Source organism: Acanthaster planci, linkage group LG02 (genome assembly GCF_054643075.1).
Source record: "Acanthaster planci isolate LZ-2023a linkage group LG02, COTS_SCS, whole genome shotgun sequence".
Classification (NCBI taxonomy): Eukaryota; Metazoa; Echinodermata; class Asteroidea; order Valvatida; family Acanthasteridae; genus Acanthaster; species Acanthaster planci.
The window spans coordinates 8,454,412-8,477,462 of record NC_141778.1 but is presented as its reverse complement, the minus strand read 5'-3'; the positions used below and the strand labels follow the sequence as shown (position 1 = coordinate 8,477,462).

The window sequence follows — 23,051 nt, the reverse complement described above, 5'->3', positions numbered from 1 at the left end:
CAAGCTCAGATTGTGAGATTTTTCTGGACTTGGAAAAGGATGTGACTTGGAAAAGCTGTGTTACTCACCACTCTGTCCTTAGCTTCAGGGATTTCGGCCTCCAACAGGAAGTTACTGCCATTGTAAACTTTGACCTTTCCTGACCCCATAGCACACCACAGCCTGGGACTGGTGTCCTCCTCGTTATTACAATCGCTCCGGTCTGAAACGAGAAATACTTCTCACTAAAGGCTGGTTCATAAGTCAGAGATGAATTTGATGTCACAGAACATTCGCAACCATATGTGCTCATGTTGAAAAGTGTTAAACTTTTGTTAACGGCAACACAAAGTTTGACCCGATGTCAGCATCATATATTTGTGTTCTCTTTTGCTCCAAGTACGAAGCAACCTTTAAACCTTATCGCAATTGGGGCCAAGTAAAAAAATAAAGCAGTTTCTCACTCAAGCACATTTCCTTCTTCTCTGGCAACCTCCTTTTTAATCTTTTAACTTGTTTAATTTTTTTGTTGAATTTGCGACATGGTTTGACTTTTTATTGCTCCATATGTCAAGTTTAAAATCTCTTAGATATGGTGAAAAGTGATGATTCCTTTACAGACAACGGTGTCAGATGAAATGTCCAAAAATGTCTTCAACTATAATGTGAAAATCTGCTATCAAAGAAAAAAGGGCCACCACACCTTCTCCCCCTTCAGAAAAATCCAGTCAAGTGCAGAAGATTGAAACATTTGTAAAAACAAGATGTTTCTGAAGTGTACTGGTTCAATGAACAAAATCGGCAATAAGAACTCACTCCCTGGTGTATAGATCATGGCTTCCACCGTGCTGCGCTGGCTCTCGTTGCTGGAGGGGTTGAACTTGTGCACCAGAGCATTGCTGGTTTCCAGCCCCATGCTGGCCAGGCCTTGTGACTTCATATAAGTGAAATGGCACAGGATCTGAAATACAAAGTTCCCATTAAAAAGGCTGACGAGTTGTTTTACTGCTTTCACATAATTCTTAAACCTCAAGATGCACCTTGCTTACTTTTCAATTAGATTTATACCAAACTACTTAAAACGGTGTTCACCAGTTCCTGGATTGATTTTTGTACATTCATGAGTTAGTGGATACCAGGGAATAGAAATTTCCAAAGTACCTAAATTGAAAAATGGAATTGGGCACACAACCTATAGAAGAGTAATCAATTTTAGGATGCAATACATGTAGGAAGGCTGGCTCTGCTCTAGAAAACTCCTGAAAACTCATCTAAAGATATTTGAGGATTCTGTAGGACTGAGGAAGATCCAGGTCAGCCACTGTCACTATGGTAACTGAAGCCCACTGAAAGTTAAGATACACAGAATGCAAGACAGCTTTCGTTAAAGGTGGATGATTTCAGAAGATTTTTAAGGTAATAATTGGAAAAAATATACAGGAGGTTCAGTCAATTCAGCCTTTGTAATGTGTATAGCATTGTGAGTAAACAACATCTCTAAATTTTGAGTTCTACAAATTGATGTTAAGGCCTTACTTGCGACACGATATCCAAGTGCTTAGCATATGAGGCCCCTGTGTTCTCGGCACTACGAATGGCCGCGTCCAGGAGGCAGATGTTCCTGGCTGCCTGCTGGGCGATGTGTGGATCCTTCTGGGTGTCTGCGATGGCACGCCCCGCCCACATCTCAGTGATCAGCGTATACCAGCTGTTACGCTCCCCCTTTAGGTTGGCCATGTACGGCTCTTTGTTGGGCCCTTGGAGATGATAAGATTTGTAGGAGCTTAGGCAGCAATGCAACAATAAACGAAATCGCTCATTAGTCTTCATTTATTCATCTATTTATAGCTACTGCAGGGAGTCACGCATCCACCTCTTTGACCTGGGTTCAAATCCCATCCTAGCTGATAGTGGATTGGCTTTTAGTCCTTACCTGACTCAGTGGATTTTTTTCAAGGGATATTAATCTGTAGTTTTGTTCCTAACTCTACACTTGAAGACTTTCAGTTGTAATTCTTTATATAAAGAAGTTCATCATTACACTTTCCACACTGCCAGTGATGTTCCATTGAAAATGCCTAGAGTTGAAGTGGCTACCATCAATAAAGTTGTTATTACTGCTACTGGGAAAGTGGCCTAGTGGTTGGGGACTGTCGTTACTGATCATAGAGTACGCGGTTCACATCCAGCAGCTGGTTATATCTTGGCCAATTATCTTCACTCCTACTTGCTTCTTTCCAATCTGGTGACCATAGTATTGCTATCAGTGGTCACTGGCAGTGGCCACCACCAATGGCAGTACACATTGAGATAATTACTGTAAGGAGCACTGTTTGGTAATTGCCACACAAACCCACCACCTTGCTCTCTGCCATTGAAAGGGGGCCACTGAGAAACTTACAAACTTGGAGTCTGCAAACAAAGGTCAGGAGGTCATGTGCCACTTCAGACAAATATTCTTTTATTAATAAGCATTCTTTTCATGTGACAACAGTGTTTTTTTTATTACTTCGAGGATCTGAACGGCAGAACTATGGACAGAAGAAACATGTCACAGGCAAACTTGGGATGGAATTGACTCACGTTTGCTGTATATCCTGAGTGCGGGAGCGCTACTCAGGAGCCGATACGACTGCTCAAACTTCTCTAGGCACTCAATGTCCCGGATCCGGATCACCTCATCAAAGTTGTTGCTGCCCTCTGTCAGAAAGAAAAGCCTGGGGAAAAATACCAAAATATCAGCGAGTGAAGATAAAGAACTTTTGAACATAATAGAGAAGTGGCTTAGATGGCTTCTGACTAGTGCTCCCCCCCCACAAAAAAAACCCCAAAGATAACGACAAATGGGAGGAACCCAACTCTGGGGGAACAATTCTATTAATAACCACGTGTACAAAGGCATACATGAAAATAACCCGAAGAAATCAACTGGTCGTAGGAAAAGTTGTATGCCCCAATATGTGACAATTTCATATGTCTGAAAGTAGCTGGCTATTCTTTTGGGAGGGCGGGGGGAAAGCATCTCTTTTGCCCCTTTGTGGGGGAGGGGGGGGTAATTAACTCTCCTACCGACCTTTTATCTGACAAGATTAGTCTTCCCATGCCCTCCTTGGACATGATGAGGGAGGAGATCTTGAGGATGCTCTCTGTAAGGTCCAGCCGCTCTGAGTACACCTCGCTGGGGATCTTTAGGCCTTCCAGTTCTCCTTCCTTCCAGGCGTCAACGAATGCTACGAAGGAGTCCACGTCTAGACCTGAGAAATCAGAAAGGCATATGTTGCACTTGGGTGACGGACTTATGACACTTTATGACATCACGCAGAGATTTACACCACATCCAGTGCTAGACTGGGATATACCGGGCAAATTTGGACAATGACTTTCTGTCAACCACTGGTCACTTTTTTCCTGTTAGTATGTGCACAGAATATATCCTGAAAGCAGACACAATCACCCAGAGCTTGGGAAATGTTGTTGCTCACACTTGGCTTATGATGCAATTAGGATTTCCAAATTTCAGCCTTGTCTTGGACTTGAGATTCAGGCCACAGTTTTGTAATTTCAATCCCGAGTTGAAAATCCCTGATTCAGTGCCTTTCCAAATGTTGCCACTGACACATGAAATCCACTGACACATGCTTTATGCCATTCCGAATGTTCAACTTTTCATTTGGGGTTCACCAAATGACATCTAAAAATGATCCTAGAGGCTGAGATGAAGCTACAGCCAGAAACAAAGCTGAAAAAATGGTTAAAAATTTGTTATGCATATTTGGTAGATATTACTCTGTCACTTCAAGGAAGGTTCCCTTGGCCTTACCCCCTTGGATGTTACCACCAGTCAGTGCTGAGAAGAGACGTTCAATGACATCCACATCTATCACTATCTCAAGATTCTGGACATGCTGGGTGAATTCAGACAGTCCTGTATAAAAAATGACAGAGAGTTATAGGTGAATGACAAAAATGACAATGACATCAAATGAAATATTTAGCATGACTAATATCTATACAAATGTTTGGTACTACAAAATCAGAAAATAGCGTTCAGTAAACGAGAAAGGCATGCTAAAAGTACTTTTCGCCTTGCACCCATCAGAGCATAAATGCAAGAATGACTTTAGGCTGGCATCACGTGTTCAAATACTACGCGTTGATAGGCCAACGGGACAAAAGTGATTATGTGAAATGGAGCGTGCAAACAAGTTCTTTCTGACTGCAGAGAGCTGGTTTGGTTTTAAATGAGAGCTGGTTTGGTTTTAAATGAGAGCTGGTTTGGTTTTAAATGAGAGCTGGTTTGGTTTTAAATGAGAGCTGGTTTTGTTTTAAATGAGAGCTGGTTTGGTTTTAAATGAGAGCTGGTTTGGGTTTTAAATGAGAGCTGGTTTTGTTTTAAATGAGAGCTGGTTTGGTTTTAAATGAGAGCTGGTTTGGTTTTAAATGAGAGCTGGTTTGGTTTTAAATGAGAGCTGGTTTGGTTTTAAATGAGAGCTGGTTTGGTTTTAAATGACTGAAATTGCATACTAGTACAGTAAACTGCTGAAGCATTGCTTCAGCTGCACTTTCGTCTTTAAGTCCCTGATTTCAAAGATTTGTTTTCAATCTTTCCTTTGGCTACATGTGCTTCATTTAATTCTATTTAATTTACAATTGCAAAACCTTTCCATTGAATTATAGAGACTCGTTCTTACAAACTGTCATTAGCAGTGTTGCATTTGAGTGCATCACAAATCCTTGCAAGTCCCCGTAAGTCCATCACGAGTCATTCAGTCTTAAGCCAATTCACAAGCTATTCAAATGAGCTGTGACAAAAGCATTCCTTTGTCATTGTTCACCCTGTTACTTGTGACTGATTTTGTGAGGGGACTTGTGAAAGGATTTGTGAAAGGACTTGTGATGGACTCAAATACGACACTGGTCATTCGTCCACTTACAATTTCACAAATGGGACCTGGCTCTGTATAAGCTCAGGCTTCTCCCTTATGTCCTCACCCATCACCCTCCGTATTCAACAATTTGTTGCGTTACCTTTACCACTGTATTAAGTTACGACCCATCTCATCCTGTCCTGTCCCATCCAATATATGTCATCAAACTGTATAAGGACAGAGTCTTTTCACTTGGTTGGAAAGAGAGGACTGCCAAATGGCCCTGAGGAAAGACTCAAGTGACAACTTTGTGCCTCATACCTAGGATGCCTTCGATAGGAATGTCCTCCGGTATGGTTGGGTTAGTGGGGCCACCGGGTCTCTTCCGCTGGCTGACCTTCTTCAGAATCTCTCCCCTCTTGTAGAATTCCTGCTCCTCAAGCTCTGCCTTCTCAGACGTGCTCAGGTCCTCCACTACCTTTGTGATCTCACTGAAAAACAAAAGTGAAATTGTGGTTGAGTAGCCTCGAGGTGTGTTCATACTTCACAAAACTGGAAACCAAAGTTTAAAATTTAGTTTTGGTTAAAGCTAGGTCAATTCTAATAATTGAATATTTGACATTCAATTCAACTGAATATTTGAATATTCTGTTGCGCCAAATTCCCACAACAGCAGAAACAAAACAAACCTATTATTCACATATTATTCACATATAAAGGAATAGTCCTACATTTGCAGCTGTCTGTATTTTGGTTTAAGAATAGATCAATGGGTTCAAGCTCTCTCTGAAATAACTCTCTCAGGCAAGCTGTCATTTTGGAGAAAAATATGACGGAAAAGTAATTTGGCCTTATTGGTGGGCATCTGCAATCAGCTGCCTTGAATATACTCGTAACACCTTGAAATATCCTTTTTGAAAGCAATTTTTGTGTTCCAAATAATACAATTTGTCCCATTTTTATTTCACTGATTTCACCTCCAAATATACCATTTGGAAAGTAAATGTTCGAATATTCAATAATCAGTTGAATATCCAAGTAAAATGGCAAAGCTCCAAATTGGTCGCAAAAATATATTAGCGGCATTAAAAGTTCACTTACTCCACCGGGAAGATAGAAAGATCAGTGGTATGTAGCTGGTGGAAGTCATCCAGACCATCCAGGGGGCGTGAGCATGCTATACGGAACATCCCTCGAAGGTAGAGGTAAGAGGCTTTGACGCTTGCTGATTTGACGGTCTATGAAGACAAAGTACGGCAAACTGGAAAATGCTGCAACTGTCCAGGTTTCATCTGCTTTGTGCATACACTATTGAGGGGGCTTTTGTTTTCACTAGTCCCAACATACATGTAAAATCCACAAAGTGTACAGTTTTATAGTCATTATCAAACGTTATAAAAACTGGATTGCTTTCTTGTTTCAGTTTACCTTGATGGATAGACTGATTTGCTCGATGCAATTATCATAGAAATGATGAGCTGTAACAAAAAAAAACGTATCAAGGTTACAATTTGCAAAAGCAAGAAACAATTTCCCAACAGTAAATTGTTAGGAAAATGAGTTAGCTTTTGGATATGCAACAATACAGGGTAGAATTGTTGATTCTCGCAACAAATCTCCAAAGGTTTGTATTTGGTTGAGAGTGCAGAATTTGGGGCAGAGTCCACCAACTTTCTCTTCAATGTTACGACACAAGCGTATTCAGGATTTCACTCTACAACACATCTCCAGAACAAAATTAAGCCCTACATGTATTGAGAGATTATTTAAATACATTTAACATTTAAATAAGCTATAAAGCACATGGAGTTTGGACTGGATACTTGACTTAGATGAGATCACATACGTGCCGCAAGAGATTTATCCAACAAGCGAAGCATCAACAAAGAAATAACATAACTTAGACAAAACTGGATTTGGAAATATTCAAAGAGTTGTGGCAGAGGCTAAAAACTACAGCTACTCACATAGACATGTGCATTATTCTTAGCCACAGCCACATGATTTGGATACAGTATCTACCCAAGTCAGCCAATTGCAGTTCCATCATACAAAGCAAGGGATAAATTTGACCTACGCGACGCGAGCGGTATCGGGAATGATGGCAGGCTAAAGTACGTGTAGGGGACGACATTCCCTCTCTGGTTTTCCACCTTTCGGTTGGCGTTGGGACTCTGCACTAACAGACTACTGCTGAACTTCCGCCGTCTGCATGAGAAATGATTGGAAAAAAAAAAAACAAGTGACGAATAAAATGATACAGCTGCAACAAGTGTGTCTTTGAAAGCCCGTGGCTAGCGGCTGAATCTCTTTCCAATAGATACGTGTATTAATGTCAGCCACAACCATGACCCTTTGACCATAGCCTCATTAACCAAGTTGCTGTCAACATTTGCCAACAGTTTTTATGATATCGGGCTGTGGCCCATGGAAGCTTGAGGGCTCCATACATGCACAACCTCCATAGGTGCGCTAACCTTCCATACCTAGGGTGGACTTGTGAACAGGACGATTCCCCTTCATTGAAAAAGACATTTCGAGGCATTTTTGGGGCAAGGGTTTTCTGTCGTTAAAGAGGAACAGTCACGGAAACATTTTACAAAAATCCAGCTGAAAATCCTGTTCCCAATTCAAGAAAAACAAGTATTTTCACTGAGTTTTTTTTAACTGCACAAAAAAAAGGAATGTCCACACAAGGTAAGTAACGTAAGCGGATATGTGCTGGGTGGGTGGTGTGAGCGTGTACAAGCTCCTTCCGAATCATTAATGCGTTGGGACGAGTACACATTTCACCCCTTAAGGCAAACGCAGTCTACTAGAATGTGTTTAAACGTCCTCTGTGTCAGGGACACATGAAATTCCTGCATTCTTCGATGTCATCTAAAAGTGGGATATGTGACTCACGAGTACGATTCAGATGAGAAGAACCGGGCACGCTTGTCTAAGTTGAGATAGTAATCTTTCTTCTTGTCCAACCTGTCAAGTTTGTATGTCTTGAAGAGCTGAGTCTTTAAAAACTGGATACCAAAAGAAAACAGAAAAATGACAGTGAGGGCAGTCTGAACAACAACTTCATCAGCTCTACAGAGGACAAATCTGCAGTCTTTAATGTACAATCTGTGAAATGGTGTACAATACTTCATTCTTAAAAAAATAGTTCTGCAGGTGTAGACTTTCTCCAATTTGAGATTTTTTTGAGATTTTTGAGACTGAAGAAAGATTCCTAATGGAAACTTTATCAGTAATGTTGGGTGAATATTCCTCTCGAATTACAACACACACATTTCATCTAACGTCTCCAAATAAATCCTTTATTTCTTTCTGCACAAAACTTTTCATTAATCACAAAATTCCAGATGTTCACGAATTCTTTAAATTTAGGCACATTTCCTCCCAGTTCTCCAATTCTCAAGTCTAGTTGCCATAGTTACCACTGAGTAGAATTCCTTTTCGTCGTCTCCTCGGCAGGCAATGAACTCATCAGCCTTAAATCGTCTCTGGTCAAAGTTCATGAACTCCAAAATGTCCCTGTAAATGCAAGTAACATTAAAAGAGCTCATACAGTTGAATGACCTTGATAGTTAACTGGTTCATGCCAGATGACATGAAAACACAATCTGGTAATGCATATTCATAGGGTGGGTCAAGGGTTAACTCGTTACATTTTCCTTGAGCTTCCAACAACGGACTTGCATAAACATCTCAATTACTATGGACTGACATACACACAATATCTGTGCGACTATGAGGTGGATCATGTTTGATTTTTATACTAGACTAGCCTTCCTCGTATTGCAAAATATCAATTTATAGTCAGAAGTGCTGAACAAACACTTTACAATTGACTTTCGAAAGTTAGTATTCGTGGTGTTTGACTTGGTTTCAAAATTTAGCCAATGTATTTTTGCCCACTTACTTCGAAAATCATGTTCTTTGACAAACAGTAGTTAGTGCACTCTTAAAATGTTATAGCAGAACTTCCGGGAACGGGTCAAATGTAATACCAACCCAAAGAGCACGGCGTACATCTCTGTGAAGCATCGCTGAATGTCCTGTTGGTATTGTCGCCTGAGTCTCTCTCGGAAGGAGAAGTCCGCATCAAGGGTCGTTGCAGCCGGACGAGACAGTGATGCTATGTCGTACTGTTTGGAGTTGGCCAAATGGTACCTACAACAGCAAGGATTGTGTCTGAAGTTTAAGATCAGAAAAACTGATAAAATAATCAAATGATAGCCTACCAGCGCAAGAAAGAAGGCCAAGAATTAAAGTGGACACACAAAATGTACAAGCACAATCCGTTTTCTTCAGCCATCATCAGCCTTTGATTGGACGTTAACGGATCATGTGATAGCACTCTCACAGTTTAGATGCCGTATGCCAAAATTTTGAGTAAAAACAACAGGATTTCACTCTTGCAACATCTACCTTTACACTTCCTTCAGATATTTTGTCAGACCACAACAGCTTTTGGTCTGACAAATACCAAAAGTGGTCAGAAAAGTGCCAAAGTCCAAACATATTACTTTGACTTTCTATCTTGAGTTCAATGAACGACATCAACATTCATATTATATAAAAGAACTGAAAAGCCACTGTGATACTCACAATCTTCTGAAGGCCATAACGCCAGCTTCCGGAATGGATGGCATATTGATGGATTCACACATTTCTACATGTCCCTTGTCAATGTCGATAATCACCAGGCCTTCGACCTGTGTGCAAAATGAACCAAACTACATTTATGGGAAGTCTGTATAGCACAAATAACAGCACTCTATCAGTAAATTGTCTGGGTAGAAGCAGGTGGAAACTGGGCCATAAACAGGAGAAACAGAATGGAAACTGGCGTGCTTTGAGTTATGTTTAGCTGGGGTAAATGTTTATGGGGGAGAACAGATTTTACGTGATCATGAAAAACTGAACTGACCCCATTCTCTGATATTCTCTGTCGGTGGGTAACGTTGCAGCCCATGATGAAACAACCTGGTGCCTCTAGGAGGTCTAGCAGACTGGAGGAAACCACAGGAACGTAGACGAAGGGCCACTTGAAGGGCAAGATGAACAATAAAAAACACTGCACAAGGAGAGATAAAAGACAAAGAAAGACATCAGCAGCGGATTTCAAGAAACTTACACAACTGTGTAATTCCACTTACGGCACACTTTACGGCAGAAGTTGTGCAATAAAAACTTTTTGGCAGTGAGAGAACTTTGAAATTTTCTGCCAGGTTCAGACAAAGAAATGATGAAAACTTTTTTCAAAATGGCAGGTGGGGCTAATTCAACAAATGTTTTATGACTGTCATATTGAGAAGAAATAGCCGTTGTAAAACTGTGGTCTTCCTTTTCCGAGAAATTTACTCTGATTAAAATATTTTCATGAAATCAACTCTAAGTATATTGCAAAGATATGGCACAAATTCATGGCGCAAGGTTTACACATGGTGCGAATTCATACCACAGTTTGTGTTATCAACTGCAGTTAATTGCTAAGCCTTCTAGCGCTAAAAACTGTAATACCAGCGCCAAAGCCCAGTACAAATTTAGTGCAAGAAAGAACACAAATTCTGACATCAGATCAAGTACTCAGATTTTCAATTCGAGAGAATTTTGCTGCACAGGTTTCTGGATGTTAAGTTTGCTCTGCTTTCATATTTGCCTAAAGCATTAACCGGCCTTGAGGTAAGAACATGTCATCGTTCCCCTTCAAATGGAAGGTCTTTGGAGCCCCGTCCTTGAAATTTGGGTGTAGAGAATATGTCATTTGTTTCCTCCAAATGGGAGGTCTTTGGAAGTCTCAGGAAGGTTCTTAGAGAGAGTTGGGGTTGACAGTTAAAGGTACAAATTACCTCTACAATCGGTGTGAGGACGGAATAGTCGCGGGACATGAAGACCAGTCTCTGCTGAGTGAGGATGCAGGTCACGATGGTGAGCACATCCTCCACGGAGAAGAGCAGAAAGGGAAGGTTGAGAGGGATGTCCACAGCTTGCTTCTCGGGATTGTCTGGCGGGTGGACGGTGATGGGCCTGAAGCTGTCTTTCATGCAAAACGACTGGTGAGGGAAGCAAGGCAGATGAGGAAAATCTGGGTCAGTCGGCTCAGTGCACAAGGGCACCCAAACTGGTTATAAAGAGAGAGTTGGGGCCGACATCCACTGCTGTCATGCATCTGGTACCTACGCAGAGACCCCGCACATACAGACTGCACACTCTACATATCATACATGAGTGAATAGAGGCATACAAGCAGTGGATAATCTTAATGGGATGTCAACGCTTAGTAACAAGGTACCCAGGCACAGAATCTAGAATACTCCAAGCACAACAAGACATCACACCAAGCATTTGCCTTGGAGAAACTTCGTCTTTGAACTTCACAGAGAAATTCCTCCCAACAATATCCTGCATTACTTATATGTCCATCACTGTAAGAGCTGTACATGCAGTCAAGTGGATCACAAGTCCCTGCATGTCCATCAAGAGTCCAACACAAGCCATCCAGCCAAGTCACATGCTATTTGAACTACACGTAAAATGACCTGTGGCAAAAAGCATCCCCCGTCATTGTTCACTCTGTTACTGATAAGTTTTGTGAAACGACTTGTGGGTGGACATAAAGGGCTAGTGATGGGTTTACCTCCAACACTGTTCACTGCTTAGGTCAACTGATAAACTCAAAGTCTGAAAGCCTTATGAATAAAAATTGCTGCTATTTATAGAAACAAATATTACCACGGCCAGTGAACCAGCAGGAGGGGTAGGAACCATCGTCATCTGTATTGTGAAATCCTTAAGGTTCTGCAGCATCCTTTCGTAATCTTGGCTCAGACTGGGTATTAATCTGTTGAGCAACGTACAACACAAATACAGTTTGAAGCGATGCCGCGCTTTATGTACATGTACCTGTCTTGAGTTGCTGGTCGATTTGTCCGTCTCTGAACACAAGGGCGGCTATGTAGCCCAAAGTACCAAGGAATGGAGTTATCATATCCGCTTGGGCCTTTTTCTTTTCTTTCACTTTGTGATCATTTTAGCATACATGTACTTTCCCTTTGTTCTGTGAAAAAACACGTTGATAATGAACACCACTTGGAAGTCCCACTCAGGTCAAGATTGCAGTAAATCTCTTGTTGGCAATTCTTCAACTGTGGTGCCCACATCAAGTTTGCACAACATGAAAAAATTGTTTCAAGAGCATGCAAATATGGAAAGAACTTACATGTATTTAAAAAAAAAAGGAGTTTGATGAACCGGACAAACAGTGCTTCAAGAATCTTAGTGACAAAATTGTCAAGAGGTACAACATGTTGTACCTGTGGGTATATTTATATGAGTTTGAGTAGGGCCACTTGTACTCAAAATATGACTCAGATATGAGTACCTCTGCGGCATGGGTTCGATTCCTGGCCCGGTCAACCAGAGGATTGGGTTTTCAGTCCCTACCTGATTCTGTGGGATTTACCCAGAATATTCTTTAAGGGTTTTCCTCCCACCTCTAAAACTTCTTCTCAATGTCTCCTCTCTACAGGTTTCTTCAGGCTCATGAGCTACAGTACCTAGGGCACTTTTGAGGAATCCTTGGTGTCATTACAAGAAAGACTTAATAATAATAATAACAACAATAATAAAAAGAAATGAGTAAACATAAGACACTGAGGAATGCAGTTAAGCTGGAAAAGAGTTAGCAAGTCACAAGGAAACGTCTTGGGCTTACGTTGATAGGCACTGCTTCATGACTAAGAAGTAAGGCTGGGACGAGATTGCACATATACAGGAGGGCACAAAACACTTCACTGCTTTCTTCTTGTCCTCTGTGATGGGCATTTCGGCATGCAGCTCAAACTGACCGGCCTTAGTCTGCCAAATATAACAAAATGGGAAAATCAGAATTGCTGCAAAATGGCCAAGCAACTGGAGTGACCTAAATTCTTCAATGAACATGTTTGAAGAAAATCTGCATTATTCTCAGGTGTTTATAGCATCGTTTCCCCCACCCATGGATGGAGAGCTGTGTCCGAAAAGTTAAGTACATGTGTATTTTTTCTTTCAACATTCCACTAACTCCTGACGGGAGATCTCAAATGGTGCTGTTGCAAATTTGGCGGAATTGCTACGGTCACTTGTGTGAACCTTTGACAGCAATAACCAGCATCACAGCTGTTACACATTCATGTTAAAAGTGGTTACTGCCCAGCACTACTCCATTGTGTGGACTGGTTTTGTGCACATTATCTTTCCGCACTGCTCTTATGCATGAACCAGTCTACAAAACAAATTTTTGACTTGGATCTTGTAAGCACCACACGAGGACCTATGCTTTCTTGTGCAGAGTCAATAGTTTGACTTGATCAGGTAAACAATACAAAAACGGAAAAACCCCAACGACTAAGCTTCCTTCTGGTACAAACCAAGTACACTTTTGTTTCACTTCTGCATTTTGCTAAATTGCATGATCAAATGTTAACCCCTGAAACATCAACCATGAAATCACAAGCTTTGTCTCTAAGTGACCTTCAGGAAGTTTGACACTTTTATGTGCACGTGACTGTTTGTCCATGAGGCCATAAATAACTCTAACAATAATACCAGTAGCAGCATGTGACTAACTCCTTTCAAAGTTCACATTATTTGTGAGACTGTGACCTTCTACATTTTGGACAATTTTTCCCTCAACAATTTTTGGGTCTTTTGCTTAGCTTGTACAATTTTTGATTCTTATGCACACATCTAGACAGAACAAATGATTTGATGAACAAGATGAAAAAAGAAACATCTCATGCTTTCCTGAAGATGTGACCTCAGATCATCAATTTCTTGACATGATCACGAGATTTTCCTTCTCTCAAATTACCATGACAAGGAAGTATTGTCTGTGGAAGACAAGGCACGTCGCGTAGGAACGACTTCCGCTAATACTGGTCAGAACAAGGTACTGGAACGACTCCTGGGGCTTGCTTTGAAGTAAATATGCTTCACCTAAAACCAAATCACAAGAAAAATCTCCACTTCAAATTATCAAACATCGAGCCATTGTGCCCGGTACCCAGGATGTATTTTTTGCACAGGTTACCAGTCAAAATTGACAAGTGGTCACTAATTACATGTACATTGTACCTTGGACCAATGACCCTGTAGTAAACACATAACGTGACGCAGAATATGCACATTCCTTATTCATGTTATTTTAACTGTGCTGAGGCAACTGATTCTGAAATAATGTTTTTGTTTTTTTATACAGCTCAGCTGGAAAATTTGGAACAAAAGTCAAAACCTATATGCCAAAAACAAGACTGCAAGCCATCTGTTAACCAAACAAAATATCTTACTGGGAAAGCAAAGGGTGGGCAATGATGCAATCATCTCCTGATTGTGTGGAAATGTTGCTGGCCGAGGCTTGACCGACAATCGGCGCGAGGTCCTGCGCTTGAGAGGCGGTGGGTTCCGTTGGAAGCCTTTGGGTGCTGCTTTGACCTGCACGGGTGGGTAGAAAGGGTCGATGGAGATCTTGGCATTTGGGAAGTGGGCTAGCTGGTTGCTGATGACAGCCAGGATCTGGGGCTCCAGGGGAAAAGTAAAGAGGCTCGGGGAGCTTGCCGTCTCTGAGACCTAGAAGGAGAAGATGCTGGTTACTATGGAAATCATTGGTAATCATACAAACCAGTGACTGCACTGACTTCATTGTAAGTCTGTTTAAACAATTGGTAACCACTTTGCACTGGACCATTATCAATGTTCAGGCTGCTGGGCCGGGTGCTTTTTCATTTTTTTCTGTTTTCAATATTCTTCAAAAATTCAAAAAACCTCATTTACGGGCCCATACACCCACACGAATGACTGTCTGGGTGGCTACTCAAAGTTCACAAGCAACATCCATTGACGTCCGAGTGTTGCAGCCAGGCCTGCCGCCCAGTAAAGAGAGCCCACATTGTGCGGGTATTGCATAATTTCCTTTGTTTCCGAAATTGGCCCAGTGTGATGCTGAATGGCAGTGGCATCTTTTCAAATGTGGCTGGATTAGCATGCAACGGTACTGCTCATCGCTGGAGTGCTGGAGCACTTTTTTCATATAAAAGAAACAACATCCGGGGTTCTTCATTTTGAAATATCACTCAGTTTGACATCATAATTATAATTACAAAAACAAATATCTGTAATTGGATCCCATGAAATGAGTCATATGTAAAAGTTTCAAATGATCTTTTCCTATGCATGTGTGCAAAAGTTTGTAGAATCTAGGAAGCCAACTGTCGCTGAAAGTGAAAGTGTCCAATAAGGAAGTGAGAGCAGTAATAGAACTCTTGTTGATGATGTCACACTTTGTTTAAATCTGCACTCTTCTACTGAGCAAATTTTGCTTTTTAATCTATTTACATCTGATCTGATTAATTACGTTCAATCACTGTTACCCCAGTATGCAGATGACACTATACTCTATAGAATTATTAGAAGTAATGAAGATGCAGTTGTTTTACAGGAAGACCTCAACTCCATTTCAGAATGGTGCAAAGAAAACCACATGCAGCTAAACTCTACCAAGTGCAAAGTTATGCATATCACACGATCCCGAAACCAAGCCCTGTCTCCCTACTACATGTACCTTCAGGATCCTGAGCCTCTCCAACTCGTTACTTCCTACAAATACCTAGGTGTGTTTTTGTCAAACGACCTTACCTGGACAAAACATGTCAACATGATTCATTTTAAATGTTCAAAACTTTCAGGCTTCATTCGGCGTACAGTAAAATCCAGGAATGCAGATGTATTACTTAAACTTTATCAATCTCTTTGCAGACCTGTTCTAGAATATGGATCACCAGTTTGGCTACCTCACCAGAAAAATCACATCCAGAATATTGAGACAATACAACGGCGCTTCACGAAATCTTGCCTCCCCTTCAATACTGCCAACTCCCTTTCTTATGAACAATGCTTATCTAAACTTAATCTTTCCCCTCTCTACAACCGTCTCCTATACTTAAGTGTTACGTTTGTCATCAATTGCCTCTACAAATATATAGATATCCCGTCACACTTTCTCCCACAGCCCAACACAAGGAAGATGGACTCACTGCTCTTCAAACATCAGTGCTACCGTACTAACTGTGTGAAATTCTCTCTTTTTACACTCTTCCCAAGATTCTTCAATTCACTTCCAGGTAACCTCCCAAATCTGTGTTTGGAACCCTCTCCGAAAGACTTCTGAAATTCTTTACGTGATCACCTTTTTCACCAAGACCCTATCTCCCTTGCCAGTTAGACAGCCCGTTGCCATTATCATGCCGCTGAATGTTGCCTAGGTTAACAGTGTATTTATTAAATAAGGTATACAAAATATTATTATTATTTTTATTATTAGTATTATTTTTTAAAGGGGTTTAGTTTTTTTTTTTTATATATATCCCATTTTTCCCCAAGAGACTTTAGCTATTTATCTATTTATTTATGTTATTTAAGTTATAAGTATGTTATTTATGTAAAGCCTTATATTTTTTATATTGTATTAATCTATATCTTTAATTCTTCTCCTTGTTTTCTGTTTAACCAGCTGGAGAGCCCCTCGACAGAAACCATGTTTCTTTTGGGTAATCCAGCGGGAGCTGGTTAAATACTGTTCACTTGTCCTTTGTATGTCTTGTGTATCCTATTCTGTAATTTTTGTAAACTGTATGTTATTGTATTTCTGTGAAATGTTTATCCCGAAAAATAAAATAAATGAAATGAAAATTGGGGAGGGGCATAGTCCAGTAATCAGCCCCAATAGGAAAACACACTTAAACTGTGGCACATCAGTACAGAGGTGTGTCAATTGCAAGTACATGTACCTACATGTAAAACAAATTTAAGTCAAAACATGCCTGCAATGAAACAGGTTCATTATCCCAATCACACCACATTTCTTCAATTTAATCGTAACCCTCTACCCTACCAGTAACTACTGTATGCAGCTACTCTGCTGAATTCAAGATCATCCAACAAGCTGTGGCAGTGAAAACCTGCTGTGAATCTAAAAGATCCAACAGCTAGAACACAAGGCCATTGTTCACTGTTCACATAAACAAAATCCCACAGAAAGAGCCCCCAATTTGATATCATTGGGTTCAGGATGGTCGGGTTGAATGGTGATCCTGTCCATAGCTTACCAAGTACGTTGTACAGAACACATGAAATTCTTGAAGTAAATCCCAAAATTTCTCATTAGTAAGCACAAAAATACTGATTGCGGTGGAAAATAGTTATATAAGATACATGTACTTTTAATGCCTTCCCCTTCAAAAAAACAAAAGTTTAAGGCACTCGTGGTTTCAACTCAGATGCCATAATCAGATAATAAAATTAGGGCAGTCAAGCATTTTAATTACGGGCTTTGCCCTTATCCAACGTACATGTATATATTTATGACCACTGTATACCCAGTGCTTGTCCGTTAACCGGGCGGAACTCGAACCCATGACCTCCTGCTTACTAGTGCAAATGTCTTGAGCAGGAGGTTGTGGGTTTGAGTCTCACGGCCACCTGAGTAAGCTTGTGAATATTTTCACAAGCTCTCGGGAAAGCACCGAGCACGCAGCATTTAAAAAAATACACGTATATACGCTGGGCAAGGGCAAAATCTGTAAAAATAATCAAAAGTAACATCTCCCTGATGCAAAGTACATTTTGACAACAGTCAAGAATTGTTATTAGTGAAGTGCCTTCGTCAGTTTAGGTATGAGGGGTTTACTGTACCTGGGCATTTCTGGCATACTGAACTCCCGTCTCCTGGTCTAGTCCAACCAACACACACACCTCCAAGAGACAGTTGGGCAGCTTGGCCAAGGGCGTGTCTGTCATACTCATTCTGCCGCAAAAGAGGAGGTTTACAACATGTCAAAAACCGGGCACACTGCTTTCAGATGTCTAAGCCAAACAGGGTGATGTCTTTAGTTCTGTTTTGACATGTTTGCCGAAAATCTTCCCAAACCCTCTAAAAACCTCCACCGTGAAGGACACTGGTCAACGACATACATGTACATGTATACTTCACTTTCAAGGGACATCGACCCTCAATTAAAGTAACAATGACTCGGTTCTAATTTCTTCAATCCAGCAAATCTTGCCAAACACCCCCATAATTGCAATGGATTTTGAAGGATCTTGGACAGTTGGAATAACCGCTACCCATATTTTTAAAAAGAACACTTAGAAAGTACCCAAAATACTCTAAAACAACCACTTTATGCTACATTATAACACCTTCAGTGTCATCATTGAAGGTTTACAAATTTGTTGCTTCTAATTTTAAAAGAGACCTGCCAAGTGCTGCACATGCTGTACATGTATGTCTGAGCATACATTAACAAAAACACACCAAAGAATGTGCTTATTGAAAAGACTCTTCATATGTGCAATCTTTACATTTCAACTGCTAATTATTTAGACAGAACACTTTAGAGTCATCACTGGAGCTATACCTGTGTCTGAGCCTATGCACTGGTCTTCCTTTGGACTTCTCTGCTTTGGCCAATTTGGGCGACAATGGCGTCTTGCTGTCTGAAATGGTCCTGCCCGGCTGGGGGCCACTGACTCCGCCCCCCTGGGGGTCAAAGACGTCACGGCTTTCTTCCTCTTCCTTGTCCCAGGCTGGGTGGGTGTAGCTCTGCGTCTGCCACTCAGGATCATCACTGGCATGCAGTGGCCGTTCTGATGCCACTGCTGCCACCACACACCCGTCTGATAATGCCCCATCGCCTGCCTGGCCTTGCATGTGCCGCTTGGAAAAGTACATCAAATTGGACATTGCCCTGCTACGGTTGCATAAAAAAAAAAATAAAAAAAATAAGCAAAAACACCTTTGCGAGTTACTCGAACAACCCCCTTAGAATCAACAAGAACTTCAGACGCAGTTTGTGCGATTCCTGCATTGTTTGGAGGTCTCCTGGAACACACAAAAAAAGACAGATATGTTTACAGTGTCAAGGTTCATCTTTACAGGAATGATAGATATGGTAGTGGTCACAATGAAATACAGATTCTCTTAGAAAGAAGTAAGCACTGTAGACGAACATTTTATGAGCCAATAAAAACAAACAATTTAGAGCAAACAAAATAACTTATCACAGAAAAACTCCTCCTGTGTATGCAGTGCAAACAAGTACATGTACCGGTACATTGTATCACTTCTTAGTAGGCTTTAAAAATTACATGTTCATTGTTGCAGCTTGTAAAACAACCTAGGCACTTGTAGAAAGATAAGAAGTACAAGAAGTACATGTACTGATCTTTTTTTGTGATTTTTTTAATGTTGGTCTTCAATGTAAATCTTTAATACTTTTTGGCACTGTTTGCCAAAAGGATCAGTCTTACTAAATAACCAGGCATTACTTAACTCCCACTGGAAATTTCTATCTGAAACTTTTGAGTTGCATGTACATGTTCATGTACTGTACATTGTAAGCCACCTTGACAAATCTGAGATTGGGGTGGCCTTAAGAGGATGGAGGTGGGGAGGGGGGGAAATCCCAATCTTGAGGTCAACTTCATGTACATGTACCCTTAGGGTTAATCCCTGTAATGGAATATTGGACACAGCTCCAAGTTCAATCAGTGAGCAAATAGGAGGCCTGTCTTCTGGAAATTGATGAAAGCTGACAAGCGTGATGTGGTTTACACTGAACTCGAATGTGAACTTGCTGAAATTGGATGTAAATTGGATAAGGAACAAAGATTATCAACAAAAGCCTTACTGAGGAGCAGAGCGACCTTCACTTCCTGGACTGATGCACACATTCAGTGTGCCGCCCTCTAAATAAAAAACTTTGACCTTATTGGCTAAAAGGCTTTGCTGATAACGTTCTGCCACTAGGATGCCACAGAAAATAACTACATGTACATCCATAAATACGAAAGCTGGTTTTGGAAAAGGCCTGGGGTTGGGTAATGATTACATGCCTAACAGGAGCAGTGTTCCAACTACATGTACATGTAGGTCTGTAATCGAATCTATCACAAGTCCCTGCAAGTCCATCACAAGTCATCTTAAGCCACTTGAGTCCAAAGCTACCATACATGAACCTACATGTATGCAAATGAGCTGTAAAAAAAGCATTCCTTTGTCATTTTTGTCCAGCTAATACTTATGACTGGGCTTGTGACTAGACTTGTAAACTTGTTTGTCACAGAACCTGTGACAGGACTTGGATTGGGCTTGTGATAGATTCTACGTTGTACTTCAAGTTCAACCCTGGTCATGCTGGTTGGAGTTTTAAGATGGCAAACAATCTGCTTTCATGCCAGTGCCACTTCAAGATCCCCCAGCACCAATGCTGGGTCGATATACATGTAGCATCCTTCTAGGCTGAACTTCTGGACATCATCACAACTACTTCATCCAAGAACTGAAGGGGGAAGGAAATGTGACTCCTAAAAGTCTGCCGTAACCTGAATCATAAGGTCTTGAAGGTCATACAGCCTCTCAACAGACTGTGATGACATGTACATGTAGCACTGAAGAATAGCAATGACACAACCAACTCTAATTTGACTAGTTACATGTATACTTATTCAAAGCATAAAAACCCCACGCACATGCAACATATTCAACAGAAATTTGAATTAAACTCTCCAATAATAAAAAAAAAATTAAAATACATGTAACAGAGTATACAGTCAACTTATTTACCACTCTTAAAGCCATATCACCCTGTGGGGACTTACACTGTACTTAAATTCCCCACAGGGGTATTAGTACAGTACATGTAAGTAAGTTAGTTCCTAGTGATATGGCTTTAAGAGAGGTAAATAAGTTGTCAGGAGTCCCTGTACAAGGTCAGGAACATCGTAGTAAAGTGTATAGAGTGCATGTATACAGTGGCATTTCAGTAAAGAAATACATGTAACAAAATGGTACATTAAAGCTGCAGAATTAATTACATTAAGCTTAATAGGGGAACAAATAGAGTAATATAATGGGAGAGCACAAGTCAAGCATGGATGGAGGATTAAACATGAAACAAACATTCACAGGACAAATATCAATTTACAAAAATACCTCAGCACACAAAAACCAGAAAAGTGGAATCTGGAACTGTGTTAAAACAACAGGAAAAATTCAGAAGCCTTGGAAGTTGGAGAATAAGACAGTCTGCACTTATTCAGTGAAAGATCCTGCTTCAATTGTTTTCTTCTGTTGAAAATCATCAAAACATTATACCATGTTATTATGGGGGAGGGGAATTGAGACAGTACAAGAGCCACAGTTCTTGGATGCATACATGTACCGGTACATGTACAAGTAAATGCATTACTGCAACAAAAGTCCAACGCTGTGAAGAGTAGAAATTGACAACACTCAACAGGAAGTTCATGTCAATGCTATGAACCACCTGTGTACATGTACTGTACATACATACATGTATACTACATGTACATTGTACACTGTACATGTACATGTTCAGTACCTGTGAGACTCAGGCCCCCTCAGAAAAACAGTTCTGTTTCCTATTACAACATGGCACGTGCAAACAGGATAGGTTGGTTTACGTACATGTACACATGTACATATAAATGTACATGCACAAGTACATGTACATGTAGGTACATGTACATTAAGGTAGGACAATTTCATTACGTGATTCAGTGTGCAACTGCATTGTGAGTGTTAACTTATTAAAATAACAACAAAATGTGGGTGGCATTTGCTACACATAAAGTAAACAGAACTATTCACATATCCCAAAGTTTTCCTCAAACCTTTAGGGTTGTAGGGTACATACATGTATGTATGTAGGAGGGGAAATCGGAGGCATGTGGCTATTTTTGGCCCTTATCAGTGAGTGTAATCACGAATGCTAAACTAAGCATCACATTTTGTTATTAAACACATTTTCCAGTGGCAAATAATACCCTATCAGTAGGGATATGTTAAAAATATATAATACAAGTAGTTTCTTTTCTTGCATTTTTGAGGAAAAGGAGGGAGGAAACCCCTTTTTGTCAATTTCTGAACCGTACTGCTTTGTGTGCCAGAGGTTCATGTACATGCGATTATGCATCATTCCAACCGATAGCTTTGGAACATGCACTCTTGTATACTGTACATGTAGCAGAAAACAAGAATGCACAGAACAAAACAAAAGTTGGAACAGAAAAAAATGAGGCGAGGAAACAAAATGAGCACAGACAAGAAATGAGCTTAATGCTTTCTAGTTTCATTCTATTTCACAGCATGTATGATAAATTAGTTGTACATGTACATGTATGAACACTTTTTCTCTAATATTAATAAGACATACATGTAGAAAAGTTATGTTGGTACTGGTGAGTTCTTTAATGATTTGAATTTTTTGTGTCCTTTGAACACCTGTTGAATATACATGTAGCAACTGTAAAGTGAAGAACCAGTACTTTTTTTTCAATAAATGACTAAAACTACACACAAGGTACACAAAGGGATTGAAAAATATATTTCAATTAAACAATTCTCCATTGGGTTCAGAAAGATACAACCAAAAATATAAGTACATTGATTAATTCAGCAAAAATGAAAAGTTTATCACAGTTTTTGTTGCAACAATTCTGAGCCAAATTTGAAAATATTCTTTTGGAATTTAATCTCTCAGCTTAGCAGGCCCTAAACTTGAAACAGAAAATATGATGAACTGAACATGGCAATTATAAATAAATGTATTTGAAGAATCATTGAGTCACATATAAACTGCACAATAAATTATTAGTTTTATGTTTAGTTTAATTAAATTAAAATGACTTTTTACAAAGCGTACATTTTTGCTCTAGTAAGTAGTATCACTATGATCATTCAATTCCTTTGCTGGAAATTTGGGACTGAACTTTACTTTTCAAGGAGGGGGCAATTGGCTGATGACGAATGGACTGACAAATGGAACTGCCACATGTGGTGCATCACAAGACACGTAAGACAGTCATGGAGCTACATGTATGTGGCTCTGTGAGTATCGTTGATGTACCGTAATGTGGCACGGCCCCTAATGTGGTGCGGCCCCTAATGTGGTGCGGCCCCGACTGTGGTGCGGCCCCTAATGTGGTGCACTTGCATTTTTCGCGTCTCTCGTCTTATCAGAGCAATATTTTTACCTCAAATTTAACAATCAGTGAAACTTCATCAAACTCGTATTAATCTGCTTCATAAATCTCAATCATGTGTGTCGGCTAAAATTTTCTGATGACATTTTATATTCAAATTTTTCC

General features: G+C 40.3%; 1 protein-coding gene across 3 annotated transcripts in view; it reads right to left on the bottom strand.

Annotated features, from left to right (window-relative positions):
- LOC110979550 (DENN domain-containing protein 3-like) overlaps nt 1-23,051 on the bottom strand; it is a 30,603-nt gene that overhangs the window by 5,781 nt on the left and 1,771 nt on the right. Inside the window, exons 2-23 of one of the 3 annotated variants that reach the window (XM_022235447.2) lie at nt 18,299-18,762; nt 17,574-17,685; nt 14,174-14,453; nt 13,699-13,823; nt 12,562-12,704; nt 11,580-11,688; nt 10,697-10,900; nt 9,775-9,921; nt 9,453-9,559; nt 8,856-9,014; nt 8,279-8,375; nt 7,752-7,864; nt 6,925-7,055; nt 6,276-6,325; nt 5,949-6,085; nt 5,169-5,338; nt 3,800-3,904; nt 3,053-3,233; nt 2,563-2,696; nt 1,516-1,736; nt 796-940; nt 69-202 (exon numbers count right to left, since the gene is read on the bottom strand). In XM_022235447.2, coding sequence (XP_022091139.2) covers nt 69-202; nt 796-940; nt 1,516-1,736; nt 2,563-2,696; nt 3,053-3,233; nt 3,800-3,904; nt 5,169-5,338; nt 5,949-6,085; nt 6,276-6,325; nt 6,925-7,055; nt 7,752-7,864; nt 8,279-8,375; nt 8,856-9,014; nt 9,453-9,559; nt 9,775-9,921; nt 10,697-10,900; nt 11,580-11,688; nt 12,562-12,704; nt 13,699-13,823; nt 14,174-14,453; nt 17,574-17,685; nt 18,299-18,624 — 3,330 coding nt within the window. In that variant the 5' untranslated portion in view covers nt 18,625-18,762. The remainder of the gene's footprint in view (nt 1-68; nt 203-795; nt 941-1,515; nt 1,737-2,562; nt 2,697-3,052; nt 3,234-3,799; nt 3,905-5,168; nt 5,339-5,948; nt 6,086-6,275; nt 6,326-6,924; nt 7,056-7,751; nt 7,865-8,278; nt 8,376-8,855; nt 9,015-9,452; nt 9,560-9,774; nt 9,922-10,696; nt 10,901-11,579; nt 11,689-12,561; nt 12,705-13,698; nt 13,824-14,173; nt 14,454-17,573; nt 17,686-18,298; nt 18,763-23,051) is intronic. The other 2 variants (XM_022235448.2, XM_022235446.2) reach the window with 2 other exon arrangements.